A 20,252-nucleotide genomic window follows, 5' to 3' on the forward strand; every position below is an offset into this window, starting at 1 on the left:
ATCACTCTGGGAACTTGTATAAAATACGCCGCTCTTGACTCTGGGCACTTGTTGATCTAGGCGCATACACAGGAAACCGCGCACATCTTACTGAGGACTCGACTCTGCAGGAAACACCCTCTTATTTCACATTTTTATACTAGAAAATTTGCACTAAACGTTCTTGGAGTGTTTGGAAAGAAACGCTCAAACAGGCGCAACTGTCAAACTGAAAAGCTTTAAAAGCGCACTTAGAACGTGGTTATCATGTCTAGCGAAGAGGGTCCAACTCAGCAGCAACAGCCTGAGCAGGAGAAAAAGCCTGATGAGCCTCCCTCAGCTGCTTCGGATGCACCTCAGCAGGAGTCAGGCAGCAGCAGCCCTGCAGCAGAACCACCAGCAGCTGCAGCAGAACCACCAGCAGCTGTAGCAGAACCACCACCAGCAGCTGTAGCAGAACCACCAGCTGCAGCACCAGCCGCTGAGGAGAAGCCGCTCTCCTTCCGCGCTCTGGTACTCACGGGACATGGGGGCTACGACAAAGTCAAGCTGCAGGTGAAGACGATGGCCAAGCCGAAGCTGAAGGCAGGAGAGGTCCTGGTGCGCGTCAAGGCATGCGGGCTGAACTTCGCCGAGCTGCTGGCCAGGCAGGGGCTGTACGAGCTGCTGCCTTCCCCGCCCGTCACGATGGGAATGGAGGGCTCCGGGGTCATTGAAGCGGTCGGGGAGGATGTGAATGACAGGAAAGTGAGTAAAGGCCTGCTAAATGCTTTCCCCACACCCACAAAATTCTACTGTGGTCATGAAAGAGCGTCAGATCAGCGGCTCCGTAGCTGCCAAGCAAAGTATCCGAGCCTTTAATTTTTCTGCATTTCTTGCCAGTGCGTGACGCGTGTAATCTTTTCCAAACGCCAACCCAGAGCGCTGCTGTCATCACTTTCCACGTTTCTTTAGTGAAAACCGTGAACTGAAATCTCTTTTAATAGCTGTTAATTTTAGTTCCTCTCAAATCTCAGAAGGCACAATCAGATTTCTAGCTGACGTGAGTTTGGACTGGCTGTTTCCTTTCTGTGTACCACAGACTCGTCTTTGGCACTCAAGCAGCGACATTTCAATAAACAACCTTAATCGTAGTGTGTTCGTTTGAGCAGCTGCTAGAAAGTGTGACACTTAAGAAAACTGACGGTGTTTGAGTGACAGTCTGGCCTTGACGCGTTTTTAACATTTTCTCCCCTGCACAAAAGAAGCTACGTGTATTTTCTTCTCTGATGAAAAGGCGCATTTCTAAACCAAGTGAGTGTGTGCCTCCTTTTAAATTCTTGAAACTGATGGAAACTCGTAGGCTGTAACACCTGATGTTGGCAATTATACTCGATTATATTTAGAGAGCTGCTGATTTTAGCCTCTTTGAACCTTGCATGCGCCTCACAGCTACATTATGGCACAGTTTAAACACATACTCAAGTAACAAAGCTCTTTCAGTGGCCGAAGGTCATTGCTTTTATGCACTGCGTTTGGTTTTACAGTGGTATGTGTAAGATAACGTCTAAGTGACTCATCGCAAGTAACCTTCATGGATTTATATGCTAATGCCTTTTGCAGAAGTTCTGTAACTTTTCACTTGTTGGTTCAGATTTGTTTGCACAGAAATTAAAAGAGGAAGGGTTTTTTGTTTTTTTTTTTGTTTTTTTTCCCCCATCTAACAAGAGTTTCTTATGTTCTGTGTGCACTAATGGAAGGTGGAAAACACTCACACATGACCAACGGCACTATTTAGCCAGCCTACTGGGTTCAGTAGGTGCATTATTTGGTTTGTATGCAAGTCTTGGCAATGGATGACTTCCAGGCAGCAGTTGTGGATGAATGTTGATCTTAACCTTTAAAAAAAAAAATTTAATGTTGACATCAGAAACAAAGAAACTGCTTGTTTTAAGATCTGCATGAGTCGAAGGAAAATGAGACCTTTCTGGGAGTTTTGCACAGTAAATCAGTGCCCCAGTTTATGCTTGTTACGTACTGACATAAAGCTTGTGTCATACAGGGAGGTCTCATAGCTCAGATGCTTGTCTAACAAGAATGATCACTGCATTTGCAGGCTCTTTGAACACAAAGTAAGATGGTAGATTAGGTTTCTATGGATTCCAGCACCACTATCGAGTCTGTTTAAAGGTCAGATGCCTTATTGATTCTATCATTAGGGTCCCGATACCTGCTGTGTGACAGAAAAGGCAGCTCTGCACACGTTTTTAATCTTCAGTCTTGCATGTATCTGGCTCAGGTGCAGATTTACTGCTGTGTGTTTGACTTGATTGTTTAGCAGTGCACAAAAAACACGACACTGCCAATGAAAGGTAATCATAAACTTGGATGAAATCTATTCTAGTGGTTTAAACAATTTGGAACTCATCCCTGTAAATTAGCAGCGCAATATTGCAAAGGGACCTTGATTATGTAAAATCCACTTTCATTATTGTTTCTGTATCTGGGGCGCATCTGTATTCTGTATCATCCTCATTTGAATAAGATGTTAAGATAGGAGTGTGTGTGTGAACTAGAGAAGGCCTAACAGTGAGGTTACTTCTGTTTGTTTGAAAAGGACTTGAATATTCTTCCACCAGATCCAGCTTTTCTTTCTTTATCCATGCAGTTAATTGCATGATGGCTTCATTATGTGTCTTTTCTAAGAATCACTGAAAGTCCTCCCAATCCTGAAGTGTCAGCATGGAATTTCCCTCCTCCTCCTCTTTCTCCCCCTTCTTCTTCACCACTTACTGCTCTCCTCCTCTCTTTCCATTCCCTCCATTTTTGTGGATCATATTCATTCCAACACTTCCTTTTTGGAAGGAAGCATCAAAACACAAGACACCACAAAGCACCAGCCGCAGCAGTGCAGGAAGCAGTGAGAAATCCCAACAGGAATTTAAAGGTTAACATGCGAGATAGTTGGTTAAGGTTAGTGTAAGGATGTGGGTGGGACTGCAGTGCAGACAATAACATTTAGGGATGCCAGAGTGTTTTCAGAGACTGATACTGAGAGGCTGGAGCGAGGCTCCAGATGAGAGCGCTTCAGGGTGTGGCTGTTTCATAAGAAGACTGTTTAGATTTGTTATGCAGCTTCTCTTGTCTTTCCAGTTTCCATTTGTTAGTGATGCTAAAATAAAAGCACAATATATACGATCGTAGCCCACACCTTTACTGCTATTTCAGGAAGATGGGAGCAGCAGTTTTTGTTCCAGCGTTCCAGCTGACTGCCTGAGAAAGGATGCAAGATGCCACCTGTTTGACAAATATGGTCTTTAATTGACTTGATGTGCGAAGCGATGATGTGTTTAGGTCAGCACAGCGCATGCTTTCTGGTCTGGTGCATGTGGTGCAAATGTTAAGCTATCGATGCACTTAACTGCATTTTCTTTCCAAGGCATTTAATCTGTCCTAGGAGTATTTACATGCTATACTATAAACATTTAATTACGTAAATACTGGAGGGAGTTGGGAACCATTTCGCTAAACTTTCTTAGTGTAAGGCACACATTTTCCATTTTCAAGTAGATTTTGCAGATTTTTGGTTTAGAGCATGTGTTAGTCTTGAATGTAAAAACAAAACAATCTGTATGATTGGCTGCTGTAAAATGCACAAACGGTCAGAATGGTATGCAGTCGTTTGAAAAACTAGCTACACCTTTACTGCTTCCATAGAATTACAGGCTCAGCAGCAGCCAGGTGCTGCTAATCACATTCACTTCATTAACTGAGCTCTGCATGTTTAAAAGTATACAAAAACGGTCTTTGGCAATTTGCTGGTCTGAGCATTCAGGTGCATGTTAGCACAATGCCACAATTCTTCTCAAAAGTGGAGGTCCCAGCAAACTCACCAAGGTCACGCTTTACCGTTGCTTGGAGAAACTGGGAGTGGGCTGCATCTCAGACTCTACCAGCCTCAGTTAGCATGGTAATTGTTAAACTTGATGACAGTATAATTATGAAAAAGACTGAGCAAGTGTGGCTTGTTCAGCACAGCTGAGATTTGCAAAGACTTCTGGGATAATGCCTTTTGTACAGACAAGACCAAGGTTGGGTGTAATATACAGCGACACATTTGGTGACCAACAATCACAGCATATCACCATAAACACCTCATACAACTGTCAAGCATGGTGGTAGAGGTGATAATTTGGGCTTGTTGCTTGCAGTCATTTAGGTGACCACAAATTTTTCTGTATACCAAAATATTCTAGTCGAATGTGAAGCTACCTGTCTGAGAGTAAAAGCTTGGCCCAAATCGAGTCATGCAACATGACGATCTCAAGAATGGCAGCAAATCTGCAACAAACTGTCTGAAAGAGGAAAAGAGTCGAGGTTTTACAATGACAAAGTCAAAGTTCAGACTGCAACCTGACTGAAATGCTGTGATGACTGAAAGTCATACAGCAAATGACTGTCAAGCTACAGCTGCTAGCTTTGGTTCCAGTGGGGTTGGGTTTGCTTCTCCCCTGTTATGAAAAGTTTAGAATTAAGAGGATGTGCTTTTGTTTTCACACGACTCTGAATTATGGATGAAGATCTGCTCTTTCTCTCGGCTACTGAGATGCTTTAGTGGCAAAGACAGATTTCGATGCACTAAAATGAGCTGCAGAAAACCAGGCGTGGCGCTAGTTTTTGTCACGACTGACTCAAATGAGCAGCAGGTTTTCACTCTCCTATTTGCACTCTGTAGTCTCTGCAGTGACTTCACTTTATGTCAACCTTCCAAGAAATGAACTCAGCCCTTCTTTAAGAAAGGGGGAAAAACAGGCTATTATGAATTTTTGAGTTGATCCTGCAAGTTTTTAATGTTTCACAAGTGCAGGGGTTGAGAAATCGAGCGTGTCATCTGAGGTGGAAGTTGAGGCTTTTACAATAACTCGCCAAAAATTGGGGCCCACACGCATACCGTGTGTGTGTGTGTGTGTGTTTACTGTGTTTGCGAGTGTAAATATTTGTGTGTGTCATCTGTCTATTGTCATGGGCTGTGTGCAGCAGGAAGTGGGTGTGACTCAGCTCTTGAAGCTGTTTTAGCAGGAAACTGCAGCATTCATGATCAGATCAGGCTGCTTTCCTGCACCCCTCACATTTTTGGAACTTTTCGCAACATTGGTCATATGACTCTTTGAATTTGGGAAGGCTGTTAAACATGAACAGCATTTCCCATAAGCCCCCATATCTGATGTCCCCATTACCAGAGAATGAATGTTAAAATGTCGTCTTGTTTAATGGTTTTAGTTTGTTTGAGAGGGTGCTGTGAGTTTCACTGAGGCACAGAAGTTTGTGGACTCAAAGACAATGTAGTGAGAATGTATTTTGGAAAGAATGCATGAAATATAAATCTCTAATAATCACAAGACTGACTTGGGGGTTTTTTCCCGTTAGAACTGGAGGGGAAAAAACCCAATGTCCAAAGAAAAACATGGAAAGACCTCCAGAAACCCTGGAGAACTATTGCTCGAGACCACAAAATAATAAAGTCCTTGAGAGCAAAAATGTAAAGAAATAAAGGGTGGCTGAAGATTTTTGCACAGCACTGTATGAGAAATGGAGCAAATGCGATTCTTTTCACCGTTTATCTTTTTAGAAACGATGCCTATTCAAGTTACAGGCGCTCAGTTTCCCTACTTTTGGTTCTACAGACTTTGCCTGTTATTGTTCAGCCTTTGAGATATTAGTCTGAGGTTTCTTCCCCCACAGTGGAAATATGCAGTTGTTTTGTACTTTCTACAAAGATTAATAGAACGCCAGGTTTCAAAATGTGGGGCACTGAGCTGCTGAAAGTGGGGCATAGATGACCACAGGAGGAAAACTAATCAGAGTGAAACTAAGCTGAATGACAGGAAAGTTTAAAAAGCACTAATTTAACTTCCCCACTTTTGTTTTTTACTTTCAGATTAGCATCAGGTGTAATTTGTGTTTACTGATTTATAATTTTGTTAAATCAAACTTTTAAGCTTCCCGTATTAAGTTGATATGAAGAAATGCATCATTCCACAGCTGTGAACGTCTGTGTTTTAGTTTGACTTCACAACACCTTCTCCCTGTCCCCCTCTTTCCTTCCCTCAGGTTGGCGATCGTGTCATCGCATTGGCCCGCAGCGGCATGTGGCAGGAAGTAGCTGTCGTGAGCGCTGACCGCACCTTCCTTATGCCCGAGGAGATGAGTTTTGAGGAAGGTGCTGCTTTAACTATTAACTACATGACCGCCTACATGATGCTGTTTGAGATGGCCAATCTTAGGCCGGGCAAAAGCGTTCTTATACACATGGCAGCAGGTAAGACTCGTGGAGACGCCTGAAAATAATTTCCAAATAAAATTAGTGAGGAGTTCTTGTTTTTATTCTTCTTCGTTTCTCACATGTGAGATTGCACAGCAACAGAGGCTCTATAAATGAGTATAAATGCTGAGAATAGTGACGTCCACTCGTGCAGGCGACACCATAGAGTCCACACAGTGCAGAAGTATAAATTGCACATTACGTGGCGAGGAGCTGAAACAGCGGTTGCACCCTGGTATAAGATGATAAACACTGTTTTGATGTGTATCCTAAAATTATCAAATGACCCAGTTTTTGTTTGTTACATCAAATCATTACTCAGTTAATTGATTATTTTTATAATCGTACGCATAGCCTTAGTGTGAAAATTAGTTTGAGGAATAGATAATGAAGGATCTCCTCAGACTAGCTCAGTGGCATCCCCAATGTTGTGCGACAAGACTACTCTCGTTATCAGTTAATTAGAAGGTGTAACAAACCTTCTGTCAGTCTCCTGGGTAACGTGTAAAGAGTCGCACAGCACGCTCCCTCCTGCTAATCAGCTCTTTGAATGCAGCTGCATTTCTGTGCTCAAGGATTATCAGCTAAAAGACTTAAAATCAGCAGTGAAGAGGTGTGTTATGTCAAAACATCTTCATACAAAACTGGATTATTATCACAAATGGTTGCTTGGGCAACACTTCTCAAATGCAAATTTCTTACACAAAACCATCTGTAATGAGTGTGCATGTCCAGGAGTTATAAACAAAGGCCTTTCTTAGCTGTATGTCACAGTTATAGGGTCAGCTAGTGTGACATTTCACTTCTGCCTTTGATCAAATAGAGATCACCACACTCTTATTAGGAAAACTAAAAGTTTGCAGTGCATGTGCAGTTGACACCTTCAGCTATGAGGCTATGATGACATTTTTCACATTGTTACTGAAAATATCTTGAACTTGTGAAACAGCTGCACAGCATATAATATAGCTGTGATAGTTATGAGCATGTGGTATAATCCAGTTAGAGCTGAGAGAATTGAGGAAGTGTGTGTGTTTAGCTTTGCACTTTATTCAGTTTGAATTCAAAGATTTTACGTTGTGTTGTCACAGCAGCACAAATATCTGCGTGTTTGATCCCCCTACACTGAGTCGAAGAATAGAGGACAGTTACTGTGATGCTCAGTTGCTCTTCTGCTCCTCTGCATCCTCCCTCTCAAAGGCTGCTCATCACTGTTGAGTGGGTGAATGGGTGTCAGCTGACCTGTGTGAATCATGAGGGCAGAAAGGATTACTGGTGAACCTGCAGGCCCAGGCGGTCATCATCTTCAAAAGCCTTTCACTGTTAAGTGGAAATGGGCCACAGAGATCAGAAAGCACTGCTTTCTATGTCGCCTTTTGTTCACCTGTCTTCTGAGGTTTCCACCCTCTAAGGCTACGTACACGGGTATTTTTGAAAACGGAGATTTTCCGTTTTCGTTTTAAAAAATAATCCCATCCACACGTAAAGGCAGAAATGAAGGAAAACGCTGCTATGAACATGCCAAAGCAGCAGGTGGCGATATATTCCTAACCGTGCAGAAATGTTGGCCAATCAGAAGTCTAGAAGCCTCGGTGGGGAAAAAGTAAACAAAGCTGGGGCATAGAAGCAGAACCATGTGTGGAGGGACAGTAACTGTGTGTATATGTAAGCATTTAAACACTGCAGAGAGTAGAAGTAACAGTATTGTAGAAATTCATTTCACCGAAACAATAACGTGGCGCACAGTGTGACGTCAAAAAATGCGCACACCTTTGACGCTGCGTTTTCTCAGTTTTTTCTAGTCCACACCTAAATGCAAAAACGGAGTTTTCAAAAATATCCACCCTGGACGGAGTTTTTAAAAATCTTCGTTTTCAGTGACCAAACACGCCGTTTACGTGTGGACGAAAGGTGCAAACGCATAGAAAAATCTGCGTTTTCAAAAATACCCGGGTACGTGTGGACGTAGCCTAAGTCGCATCTCTAAATTACGCTCTCCGTGGAATTGGGTGTGATGTGGAGAGCGAGAGGACATTAGGGGGAAAAGGTGAGGCGATGACGCAGTAATAATCTGACCAGCTCCGATTTAATACCGGCCCATGCTGGTGTATTTCCTACAAAATCATAAATAATGTTGCTCCAAAACAATCGCTGGCTAATCAGTGTTGTGATGACTCCACATGATGACTCCACCTTAAAGCATTAATTTATTGCCAATTTAAATCTAATGAGGATCATAATTTAATTAAGAAGTAAATGTGACTTCAGTGGTAATATTTTGATAAGAAACTAACTCGACTAACATTTTTACTTGGATAATTTTCCCATAGACCTTTTATTCATTTCTCATCACCTTTTTGCTCAAGAGTTGTCCTCAGTATGATGTGATTCAATCACCAGTTACTAGGGGAAAAATGCATTTCCCAACTGGTTGAAAACCAGTCTGAGGGGTCACTGACCAGTCTGTAGGCCTGTGCAACTGGGGTTTAAATAATAATTTTCCCATTAACTTCATCAACGTCTAGCAACCACTTGGGAAATGCTTTTTAACTAAAGCAGTGATTTTACTTTAGAAACGTGACCCAGTAGAAATGCACGCTGCAGCCTGACTGCTTGGTGAAGTTCAGGGTCTGGCTGCTGGGCTGGGGTCAGCATCCAGTCAACCCAACTTCACTCTGGGTTCTTGGCTAGCTTAGCGTTACCATGCTCTCATTGTGCTGAAGTTGTTGTCATAATGGCATAATACAGTCGTTTCACTGTGCAGTAAAAAATTAAAGTTATATCCACGCTGCAGACTGCGTCACTATTTTCCTCCTCTACGAACTGAAATCAACTGATTTTAGCACAAGTGGAAGCAGAACCGATGAGCGTAATTGACAGGCAATAGAGTAGAATACAACGGAATAATTAAAAGGAATTGAGCTATCGGGTCTTGATTCCCATTCCTACTCATGACCTATTGTTGTGGCTTGGTCTGTAGGCCTTTATTCCTTGATCCTACAATGTCACTATGATTTTTTTTTTTTTTTTTTTTAGGCCCAAAATGGTGCACAAGTTAACATTAAGGTCACATCTCTGGCTGCAAGGAGTGAGACTGTACTGAGATTTTCGAGTACCGCTCCCTCCTGACCATTTAAAAGAATGACTATTTAAAGCACTTGTGCTTTGACTTCAGACTCTGAAGCTCCATTCAACATTTGTTCAAAGCTCTTCTGGTAGAGAGAAGTCTTATGAAGAGGATCAAGGCCTGGAAAAGGTTGTGATGAATGAGAGGGCCTAATGCAAAACAGACACCCAGGAGACTCTGGTTGGTGTCCTGTGTGAGACGGTCTGTAATTTTTGAAGTGTAACTTTTTTCTTTCTTGTGTGTGTGTGGGTGTGGTTAGTTTTAAGGACAACATAATAATTCGAGTCAAAATGGACAAAACATTAAACAGGTGTTAGAAAGACAAATGTCTCCCATTCGTGACCTTTACCCTTAGATTGCAAAGCCATGACATCATTTATCAGCTGCAGTCATGGTCCTGGAGCAGCATTACTTATGCTGCTGTAGAAACAACACCTACATATTGATGTATGGTCTGGCTCTTAACCACTTAGCATTTTATTTACAGCGCATACAGGACGTTTAAGCCAAAACGTGTAAAAGGTCAAAACGAGTTATACAACAGATGCAGAACTTTCCACATGTGAAGAATGGAATCTACCGGTCTTCTCATGCTTTATCTTTTTATCAAATGCAAATATTAACTGATTACACAAATTCAGATGGGCAAAGTTTATATCTTGTAAAGTGTTTTGTCTCAATCATTAGTGATTAGATTTGTAAAAGCTCACTACAGTTGCTTGGTAACAACAGTATCGTCATTTAAATTTCCCCTTAAAATGTATTTACTAGGAGCCCGGTTGAGTACTAACTCAACATTCAAAGCAAGCATAGTTTGAATGTTTGAGAAAATTGCTGAGTGGTTCAGAGAGAGACCGCACAACCTCTTTTGCTGAAAGTGAAACACCTGCTCCTCCTGTTCTCATGCCGGTCTTTGCTGCTGTCTGCACATCTGTAGGTGGTGTGGGTATTGCTGCTACCCAGCTGTGTCAAACTGTGCAGGATGTGACTGTTTTTGGCACGGCGTCGGCTTCCAAACATGAGACTATTACCCAAGGCGGGGTAACTCACCCCATCGACTACCGCACCAAAGACTACGTGGAGGAAATCCGCAAAATCAGCCCGAAGGGTAAAAAAAAAAATACTCTTGATTTACTACTGCACAAATGGAAATCCTTGCCTCATGTTTTCGTTGTGTTGAACATTGTCATGTTCTGTTATCTAGAAATTTACAAAGCTTTGCCCTTTTATTTCTGTCTCTGCAGGTGTGGACATCGTTCTCGACCCCCTTGGTGGCTCTGACACCCAAAAAGGCTATAGTTTGTTGAAGCCCCTGGGCATGATTATAGTCTTTGGTAAGACGCACAAACAAAAAATGCATTGTGTAGACATCCTTTGGGGGGGGGGGGGGATCTTTGGTGTTTCTACTAAAGCTTTATTTCACTTGGTTTATTTAACCTGTCATGGTGTTTTAAATTATTTATTTATTTTTAAAATGAGACCTGATTAGATTGGCGAAGTAGCATTTTATTTTAAATGAGTGTATAATTTGTTTTCCTCCTACACACGCTGTCATTGTAATGTCGGCCTCATTTTTTTTTTTCTTTCCCTTTTATGCAATGAATACCGAGCTGTTCAAGGCTAAAGCTGTATCCAAGTTCCATAACATGCAGCAGCTTCAAAAGCAGGAAGATGGAAACTGTTGCTCTTCGATACAGTGCTAAAAGGCAATGGATCGTCTCTCTAAAAGAACTTTAAGATGCAGTATGATGGGGCATGATCATACAGGACTCTAAATAAATTTCAGATTTAATAGGGAGCCAGTGAAGCTAATATCTTAAAGGCAGTCTTGCATGTCCTTCCTGAGCCAGGTTATGCTGGAGGTCTTTTCTTGTTTAAAAAAAAAAAAAAAAAAAGAATTCTTCCTCCTCACTGTTGCCAAGTGCCTCCTGATTGGAGATCATCTGATTGTTGGGGTTTTCTCTCTAATATTGCACTTTCCTTAAATTATAAACGGTGCCTCTTGTGAATTAGTGCAGTATAAATAAAATTGAGGTGAACAGCCTTGTTGGTAGTAGTCTAAAATGCAGCCACACCTGTGGCTTCTCTGACATGGATCAACAGGTTTGGAGCCAGCTCTGAGTTGATGCTCGGCAGATGTAAACATTAATTAAGGTAGCAGACACCGTAGGCGTGGGGTGAGTCCAGTTGTGAAAACATGAGGATGTTTTGCACGTGTAATCTGCTCCTCTAACTGCCGGAATAAATGGCTCAATCTTGAAAGGTCGATGTGCCGCTTTTCTCCTTATGAATGGAACATCAGAGGTTCAGGATTTGGGATTACAGTCCTAGGTTAAAATGCTCTCATCTGACCATGTTTTCAAAGCAAGTCTGTGCTGATTCACCACTGTTGTTAAGCAAGTCGGTAGCTTTGCACAGCAGAATTCCCTGTACTTAGCATGCTTCAGTGTTAGTTGACCCATCTGAAAGCATAGAAAATTATAACCTGATAACAGTTTTAAATAATGACTTTAAGATTTGTTTTAATTAAACTGAACTGAAAACCTTGGCTTTGACATATTTTTGAGATATGACCAAACTGGGGACAAAATGAAGCTGGGTTCAAACTCACAAAGACATGGGGCATTAAACTGTTTACCTTCTCTTGTGGGGTAGTTTGGCCCTGATGCATCTTCTCCACTGACATCATGCACGTGATTAATGGCGAGTCTGTCTCATGCAATTTACAAGAAGAATTCAAGAATTCCATTTCTCCTGTACTGGCTTCCCTTCATTGGCTCCCTGTTAAATCCAGAATTAAATTCAAAATCCTGCTCCTCACATACAAGGTCTTAAATAATCAGGCCCCATCTTATCTTAATGACCTGGTACCAGATCACCCAATTAGCGCGCTTCACTCTCGCACTGCAGGCTTGCTTGTTGTTCCTAGAGTATTTAAAAGTAGAATGGGAGGCAGAGCCTTCAGTTTTCAGGCCGCTCATCTGTGGAACCAGCTTCCAGTTTCGATTCGAGAGACAGACACTATCTCTACTTTTAAGATTAGGCTTAAAACTTTCCTTTTTGCTAAAGCATATAGTTAGGGCTGGACCAGGTGACCCTGAATCCTCACTTAGTTATGCTGCAATAGATGTAGGCTGGTGGGGGATTCCCATGATGCATTGAATAGTTCTTCTTCAGTCACCTTTCTCACTCACTATGTGTTAATAGACCTCTCTGCATTGAGTCATACGTGCTATTAATCGCTGTCTCTCTTCCAAAGCATTTTTTTTTTTTGTCCTGTCTTCCTTCTCTCACCTCAACCAGTTGCAGCAGATGGCCCCGCCCCTCCCTGAGCCCGGTTCTGCCGGAGATTTCTTCCTGTTAAAAGGGAGATTTTCCTTCCCACTGTCGCCAAAGTGCTTGCTCACAGGGGGTCATATGATTGTTGGGTTTTTCTCTGTATGTATTATTGTAGGGTCTACCTTACAATATAAAGCACCTTGAGGTGACTGATGTTGTGATTTGGCCTTGCATAAATAAAACTGAATTGAAATCAGAGTTGATGCTCAAACATTTATTTGCAACGCAGTAAAGTTAAAGGAGGTTGTGATAAGGTAGTGAGACGATTATTGTGAAGTTTGGGGGTTTTTCTGCCTTTTTTCAATGTTCCCTTAATCACTGTTTGACATTGCAGGTGCAGCCAATTGTGTGACGGGCCAGAGGAAGAACCTGCTGGCCATGGCAAAGACCTGGTATAACCAGCTCTCTCTGAACACCATGAAACTGATGCAGTCCAACAAAGCTGTCAGCGGCTTCCACCTGGGATACATCACTGATGAGCAGCTCTTCGGCAGGACTATGTCTACGCTGCTTGAGCTCTACAAGCAGGGAAAGATCAAGCCCCGCATTGACTCCAGCTATCACTTTGAGGAGGTAAGTCTGATCGGGTTTGCAGTGTAAAAAAATAAATAAAACAATTCCTTGTTTTTGAAGATGCTTGTTGGAACTGCTTCTGTATTTACTTTACTGCATATTGAAGTATACATTGACATTTATCTTGCTCTCGAATGGGTAAGAGCCTTCCTCTGGATAATTATCGTAGTCATTGATGCATTTCAGCTGGTAGGAAGTTATTTATTCATCAGTGATGCCATACGCAGCTTCTCATTTCTTAAAGAATCAGGGTCGGGTTTTAGACAAATCCTTGGGTTGTGTAAAAGGCATTGCTCCAGTTTTAGATGGGTAATGGATAATGGCCCAAAACAATATTAATATCTAGAAGAATAGTGAAACTTTATCTTTGAGGAAGAAATGTTGGTGGGGATGGGTGGAGTGCAGGCAAAGAATCTTGAATGGTTGTGATCAGAGATTGCAACCTGAAAGCTTTGTTTGCTAGTCAAGATAAGAGCACCTTCCACATGCACAAGACAACAAGGGATTGGGACTAAGCATGTAGCCTTAAGAAAAGTCAGGTAGGCTAGCTAGGGATAGAAGCTTTAGTTTGCTAGAGAGCATAATGAGGATACTGGAACAACTGAAAGGGTTTGTAGTCTGATTCTGATTCACCCTGTTCCCCAGTGTCAGGGTAAGAAGATGGGTGAATGAAGTGATGCTTAGTGCCTACCATATGAGCCTGCAGGGTCAGTGCTGTGAACTGGTGGTACTTCAGTTAGTCTGGTCTGCATTCAGTGATGTTATTCAAAAAAAATAAAAATTGTCTGACTGCTTGAATTCACTGAATGGCCAGGTTTTCCCATCAGTCCCATCTTTTTCTCCCTTGATGATACAGACGTGTTCCGAGATGACAATGAGAGAGCAGTTTGGGGAACATTACATGTCAATTTCACCACAGTCCAGAATTTCACCCCACTGGGAATCTTTGGGATGTGTTGGCGAAGACTCTGCTCATCAAATCAAGATCTTGGCAAAAAATGAATGCCACCCTGGATAGAAATAAATGTGACTTTGATTAGCCTCATCAAATGATGCTGTCTAAGCATGCGCCATCATCAAGCCTAAAGGCAGGTGAATTAAATATTAGCCTGTGACTTATTTGGCTGGGCAGTGGCTAATTCAGCATGGGGCAGACTTTGTTCACCTTTCAATTAAAGCTGCTCAAATCAAGTGGGGGACTTAGATCTTCCACAGTGATCAGTCTTTTGCTGCTATGTACAGTCAGGTTTTTTTTGCTTTTTATTGCCTTTTCACTCATCAGCTGCACTTCCTTCCTGCAGTTCTCTAATATATAGGTTAGGTTTCCAGTACCAAATTTAGCAAGCAGGAAATGAATGTAGGGAAACGGATGGTTGTAAAAGCCGATGGTTTCCTTCTAGAAATAGTGGACACAAAACAGGGCCGAAGCAAAGCACCCTATACATGTTGTGGTGTGTATGTGTGTGGGGCTCCATGTCTGCTTGATGTGTAAATATGCATCCATTAGCTGAAAATAATAAGACTTTTGTAAGGTAACTGCAAGTCATTGTTGTGCCATATGTGGCCAAGTTGGTATGACTCTCTCCCCCCCCCCCCCCCCCCCCCCCCCCATCCCTTAAACATTCAAACAAGAACTTTGTTATTGCCCAGAGAGGAACTTTACAGCAGATTGTGTTTATCGGGGTTTTAGTGACTCGCAAATAGTTTTTGGCTGCATTTAAATGGCTGATGCGCTCAGTTACTGCCCAATGTGAACATCTGCTCTGCTCCCCTGTCTCTTCTCAGGTGACTGAAGCCATGAAGCGCATGCACGAACGCCAAAATATTGGAAAAGTCATCCTTCTTCCTGAACCCAAGAAGGAGGAAGAGAAGCCAAAGTCCAATGCTGAGGCTGGGGAAAATGTGGAAAAAAATGATGCTGCCATCAGCGAGAAGAAAGAAGAGGAAGTTGAAGCAGAAAAGGATTGAGTAAGAGTGTTTATTTCGAGGGTTTCCTTTTTTGCTCTGCTGTTTAAGGAAAAAAAAAAAAAAGGCGGGGTGAAGGAAAAAAGCAAGATGTCATGAATTCTTTGTCAGTATTTTTTTGGAAATGTTGATGGATTTTTGTTGTGCAATATGGTTATACTGTGGTGTCTTTGTCTGGAACACTTGTTTGTAACTTTTAAATAAAATGTCACTGCATTCTGATACATCACCTGAAGAAAATGCATTCTGATTACGGACTGTTGTTAAAATTCACAATTGGTAAAAGAAGACGGCATTTGTTTGTTTTTTGGTTTCCTATGACAACAGCTTGATCGCAGCTCTAACATAACACTGGTGATAACAACATACCAGGGCTGGTGCTTATAAAACTGAACACTGACTAATCACTTTGAAAAGTAGGACTGACGAGCTTTGCTTAAAAACAGAAAATTGCACTTTTACCAGTGTTTAAATGGGACTGTGCTGCCTTCAGACTACAATCGTGTCTACCACAGCATCTAATCTGCCAACAGCGCCTCTTCAAAATTGGCACACCAATGAACCAACATCACAACGTGCATTATAAAGATTGTCCAGCTGCATATACAGTTAAGATCATTTGGGCAAGATGTTAATAAAAAATTATTATTTTTTTTTTTTTTTTTCCTGCACATCACCATGGTGGACTTTAAATCAAACAATCAACACTCGACTGAAGTGCAAACTTGCAGCATAAATTTAAGGGGTTTAACAAAAATTTACATTAACATTTTTGGACCTTTGGGTTTTTTTTTTTGTTTGTTTTTTTTTTAAATACACTAGTGGGACAAAGTTGTCTCATGTTTGACATTATTATTATTTATTTTATTTATTTTTTGGATCATGAGCCGTTCCTTCCCTATATTTCTCAGTTTTCAGAACCGTGCAGGCTATTAGATGCTTTCTGGCAAAGTCTATGGCTGCCTTGAGTGTAACTAGAGGTTTGCACTTTGTTGTAAGACCCTCTGCATTTCCATTAATGAAGCCATCCCTTGATTGTAGTCCTTGATTGCCTCAAGGGTGTTATTGACTTCAGTAGTTCAAAGTAGGTTTTTTTTTTTTGGGGGGGGGGGGGGGGTTAAATCATTGGGGGGGGAATCTTCAGCGGGCTTTTGGTGTTCTTTACCTGGTCAGCACGTATTTTTAGAAATTATCAGATTGTTGATCTGACCATTCCTAAGGGTTTTGCTACCTCACTGGTGGGTTTTGTTTTTCTAGCCTAATCTCTCTGAGGTTCATATTTAACATTACAATGAAAAGTTATACAATACAAATTCAACACTTCAGATATTCTGTCCACTTCATTTGTCATTAATGACAAGTGAACAGCTCTCACCTTGGCTATGTTGTCAAATTAATTTTGAGGCTCTGAAAATGTCTAATTTCTAAACAATTCATCCAAAATATTTGTCAAATCCCTTTAATCAAAGCGGAAAGTTTGCACCTCAGTTGTTTGGTTTTTACAATCTCCTGTCTTTACACAGGCAAAAATTACATATCTAACTCCACACAGGCTGGATTATGCATGAAAATGATCTTCAATCATACAGTGTCAGCGTATGTCATTTTGGGTATTATTCAGGGTAAAAACTCAACTTAAATAAGGACAGTGTTTCAATTTAAAGTAAGTGGGGTGCTTGCATGTTCTGAGAATTTTGTGATCACCCTAAAAGAAGAATTTCCATTAAGATTGGCAAGTTTATTTAACAAAAGAATTTGTATTTGTAATTTATGATTTGGATCATTCACTTTTACACTTTCCTCCAAATTTTCAACATTTGTTATTAATTTTGGAAAAAAAAAGACCATAATTATGTTATCTGGATGCATTTGAGGGTTCAAACAGCTCATGTGTTCTGCAGAAAGACCTTCCACCTAAATATAGTTTTTTTTTAAGTATATTAATCCTGATAATTATGTGAATTAATAACAATAATCAATTATTTCCTGTTTAATACGAATAACACTTGTGATTATTGCCCTACTAATGTGTGTAATGATGAGATGCCTTTTTTTCTTCTCCCACTTACTCTGCAGTGACAAATGTTGTTACACGGATCTTTGTTTAAGGAAAGCCTGTGTCGGTGTGTTATTGTGTCGCTTTTGCAGTTTCCTCACTTATTTGTGCCAAATCTGAAACCAGCTTTCACCACTGCTGTCAAGCCAACTGTGAATAACAATTAGAGGGACTTCCGTGCCTTGGCAGTCACTCTTGTGTTTTCTTCCAAAGAATGTCCCACTGAAACGGTTTGGCGAACCGTTTCAAGGCAGGTTTCTTTCCTCAGTTTTCTTCTGTGCTTTAGATGCGTTCTTAAATCCTTCACTGCCATCGTTACAATCAAAGTTTACAGGATTACAGCGCGTGTTACTTAGCAATTCCTTGTCTCCGCATTGATGCATTTTATACTTTTTTTCTGTTGTTGCTGATGTTGTCTTTTGGTCATTGCTTGCATATCTGCTCCTTTGAATGGATGACCTATATAAGTGGCGTTGGGGCTCAGTAGTGCAGATGTTTTGTCCAGATGTGGGTGTAATTCAATGCTCGAAGCGGAGGATCCAGAGCACAAGAGGAAGAGTTTTCCCTCCGTCCACACCATCCCAGCGCCTCACATTCCTCTCTCCACCCTCTCAGTGCTGCTTTGTGTCTTTCTGTCTCTAGAGCTTAACTCTCAAACTGCACCTCCCTTTCCAGCAGAGCCGGTTTCTGTAGAGCACTTGTAACAAAGTTTCACAGACAGTGTTTTATGTTATTTACATTTGTGACATTTCTTTAGGCGACTTGGACTAGTATTGTTAAGTTTGGCCAGCATTCCTTCTCCTAGTTTGAAATAAGATGTGATGTGGATTTTTGAGTGGGATCTGGAGTCTTTGTCATTCTGTGATGTTTCCAGCGGAGGTTCACGTAAAAGTCTTTCAGGCTTTGTTCACTTGTATCATTTTTGAACCCACAAGCCCAGTCCCTACATGACGGATGAATGTTAACCACCTAGCGATATAGCAACATTGAATAAACAAATTAGTCAAGTTTAGTGATTTCTTTTAGCCCTCTAATTCCTCTCTGCAAGCAGCTTTGCTAAAATGAATGTGATTGGAGACACAAACGGGTTTGAGCCAGTGTTTAGGCTTTGATCAATAGTAACTGTCCGCTCATGTTCTCCGTGATTGTTGGTTATGCATAAACTGATGCAGAATTAAAAATGGTAAATGGCCTGTATTTGTATAGCGCCTTACTAGTACCTAAGGACCCCAAAGCGCTTTACACATCCAGTCATCCACCCATTCACACACACTGGTGCGTGCAGTGAACGACACCTATAGTGCTCACTGAGAGTTGCAGCTCTCCACTATGTTGCCTATTCAGAAGCTGTACTGTAGCGTTTGTTATCAAATGTTTCATATTAAGAAATAAACAGGAATTCATCCACAAAAATGCTAATTTGCACAGACTGCTCTAATTAAAGTGTATTTGCGTTAGTTTGACAGATGCTTCATACATCAACATCCAAAGAGGTCCTGTCTGTTTAAAAATAAATAAATAAATAAAAGCTCTTTGTAAATTCTGGCTTCATTAAAAATCTCAGTTCAACAATTGAAAGTCATTCTTATCATTATTATCCTAAACCATGTTTCATATCTATCAGCATCTAATTTGCAGTGTAATTACTTCCATTGCTTGTGTGACAGTGTTGTTCCAAAACTATTTAATGTGTTACTGTTTCTTTTTTCTTTGTATACACAGTTCAAACAAACGTCTTCTATGTTCATATGGCACTAACATGTCTGTATTATTAAAGCATTATCACATCTTGTGACTGAGTTGACTCCATAATGACCTCTACCTGTAGACTGCTGTTGAATCACTAGGTTTGACGATGAAACCGCCCTGCACGACAGTTGATCACAGCTTCCGTACTGTGCTGCTGTTTTTATTTTATTTCCATCAATTGACCGCAAAGATGAATTTTGATTTTTAAGTATATATGGCAACCAGCAGGGGTCGCTGTATGTACATGTTTAAGAGCAGCGTTTCAGAGGCTGATCGCTGTTTCCAGCTCGCTAATGGTAAGAGATCATAGTGTTGTTTTTACAGATCATTGCTCATTTATGACACATCATACATTAATACAGAGCAGAAAGAAATTTATTTGCAGTAATGTTTTGATCCCTGGTAGGTTTAACATGAAACTGATGGACAGTATATGAAGAAATATATTTGCTTCTCTTCGTCCTGCATACTGTTGTAACCTTTGATTTAGCTTCATTTACTCACCACGAAGCCAGTGGATATCCCTATGACCATCCACCATGGATGACACTGACAGATTATTTATTGGCAACTTTATTTTTGTGTTGCTGAAAAAATATATCCAAAGAGCTCCCTTCTTTAGGCATTAGCCTACATGACACTTACAGGAAACTCACGTATTCTTATGGAAATGTGCATAAATTAAAACATTTTTTTTTTAAACTGAAGTAAGCAGTAATATACAGTCTAATTTGATAAACCTATGAAAATTAAATTATTTCACAGAAAAATTTCTCAGATAAATGGTACTTATATAAACCTCAAATACTAAAATTGCATTAATGATATTCTACAGTAGGACAGAAAATAACATCAACAGGATTGAGAAAGTAAGTAGCAGTCAGCGCTGCTATTAACCGATCACCACCTTGTCTGTAAAAGCAGACGTTTTGACAGTTTGTTGTTCTGCAGCATTCAGCTGTGTTAACGCCACAAAAATGTCACAACCTTCCCAGGAGTGGGGGTTCCAGCAAATTTGTCTCTACAAAACCATATTTGGTAAAAACCACACCTCCAACACCTCATACCAAATGTCAAGCACAGGGAACACCTAATCTATAGTAGGCAAGGCAAGTTTATTTATATAGCACAATTCAAGGTGTTCAGCAAGGTGATTCAAAGTG

General features: G+C 41.0%; 1 protein-coding gene across 1 annotated transcript; it reads left to right on the forward strand.

The window, feature by feature from the left end:
- The first annotated feature begins 101 nt into the window (after positions 1-101).
- On the forward strand, positions 102-16,021 carry LOC146626742 (NADPH-dependent quinone oxidoreductase VAT1-like). Its single transcript, XM_085360774.1, has 6 exons — positions 102-726; positions 6,070-6,277; positions 10,345-10,515; positions 10,652-10,741; positions 13,081-13,319; positions 15,105-16,021. Exons 1-6 carry the CDS (start codon positions 247-249, stop codon positions 15,285-15,287), a joined length of 1,371 nt encoding a protein of 456 aa, XP_085216900.1. The 5' UTR covers positions 102-246; the 3' UTR covers positions 15,288-16,021.
- Positions 16,022-20,252: the final 4,231 nt, after the last annotated feature.

Source organism: Diplotaxodon limnothrissa, linkage group LG8 (assembly GCF_057381915.1).
Source record: "Diplotaxodon limnothrissa isolate DT_005_m linkage group LG8, D_limnothrissa_male_GT1.1, whole genome shotgun sequence".
Classification (NCBI taxonomy): Eukaryota; Metazoa; Chordata; class Actinopteri; order Cichliformes; family Cichlidae; genus Diplotaxodon; species Diplotaxodon limnothrissa.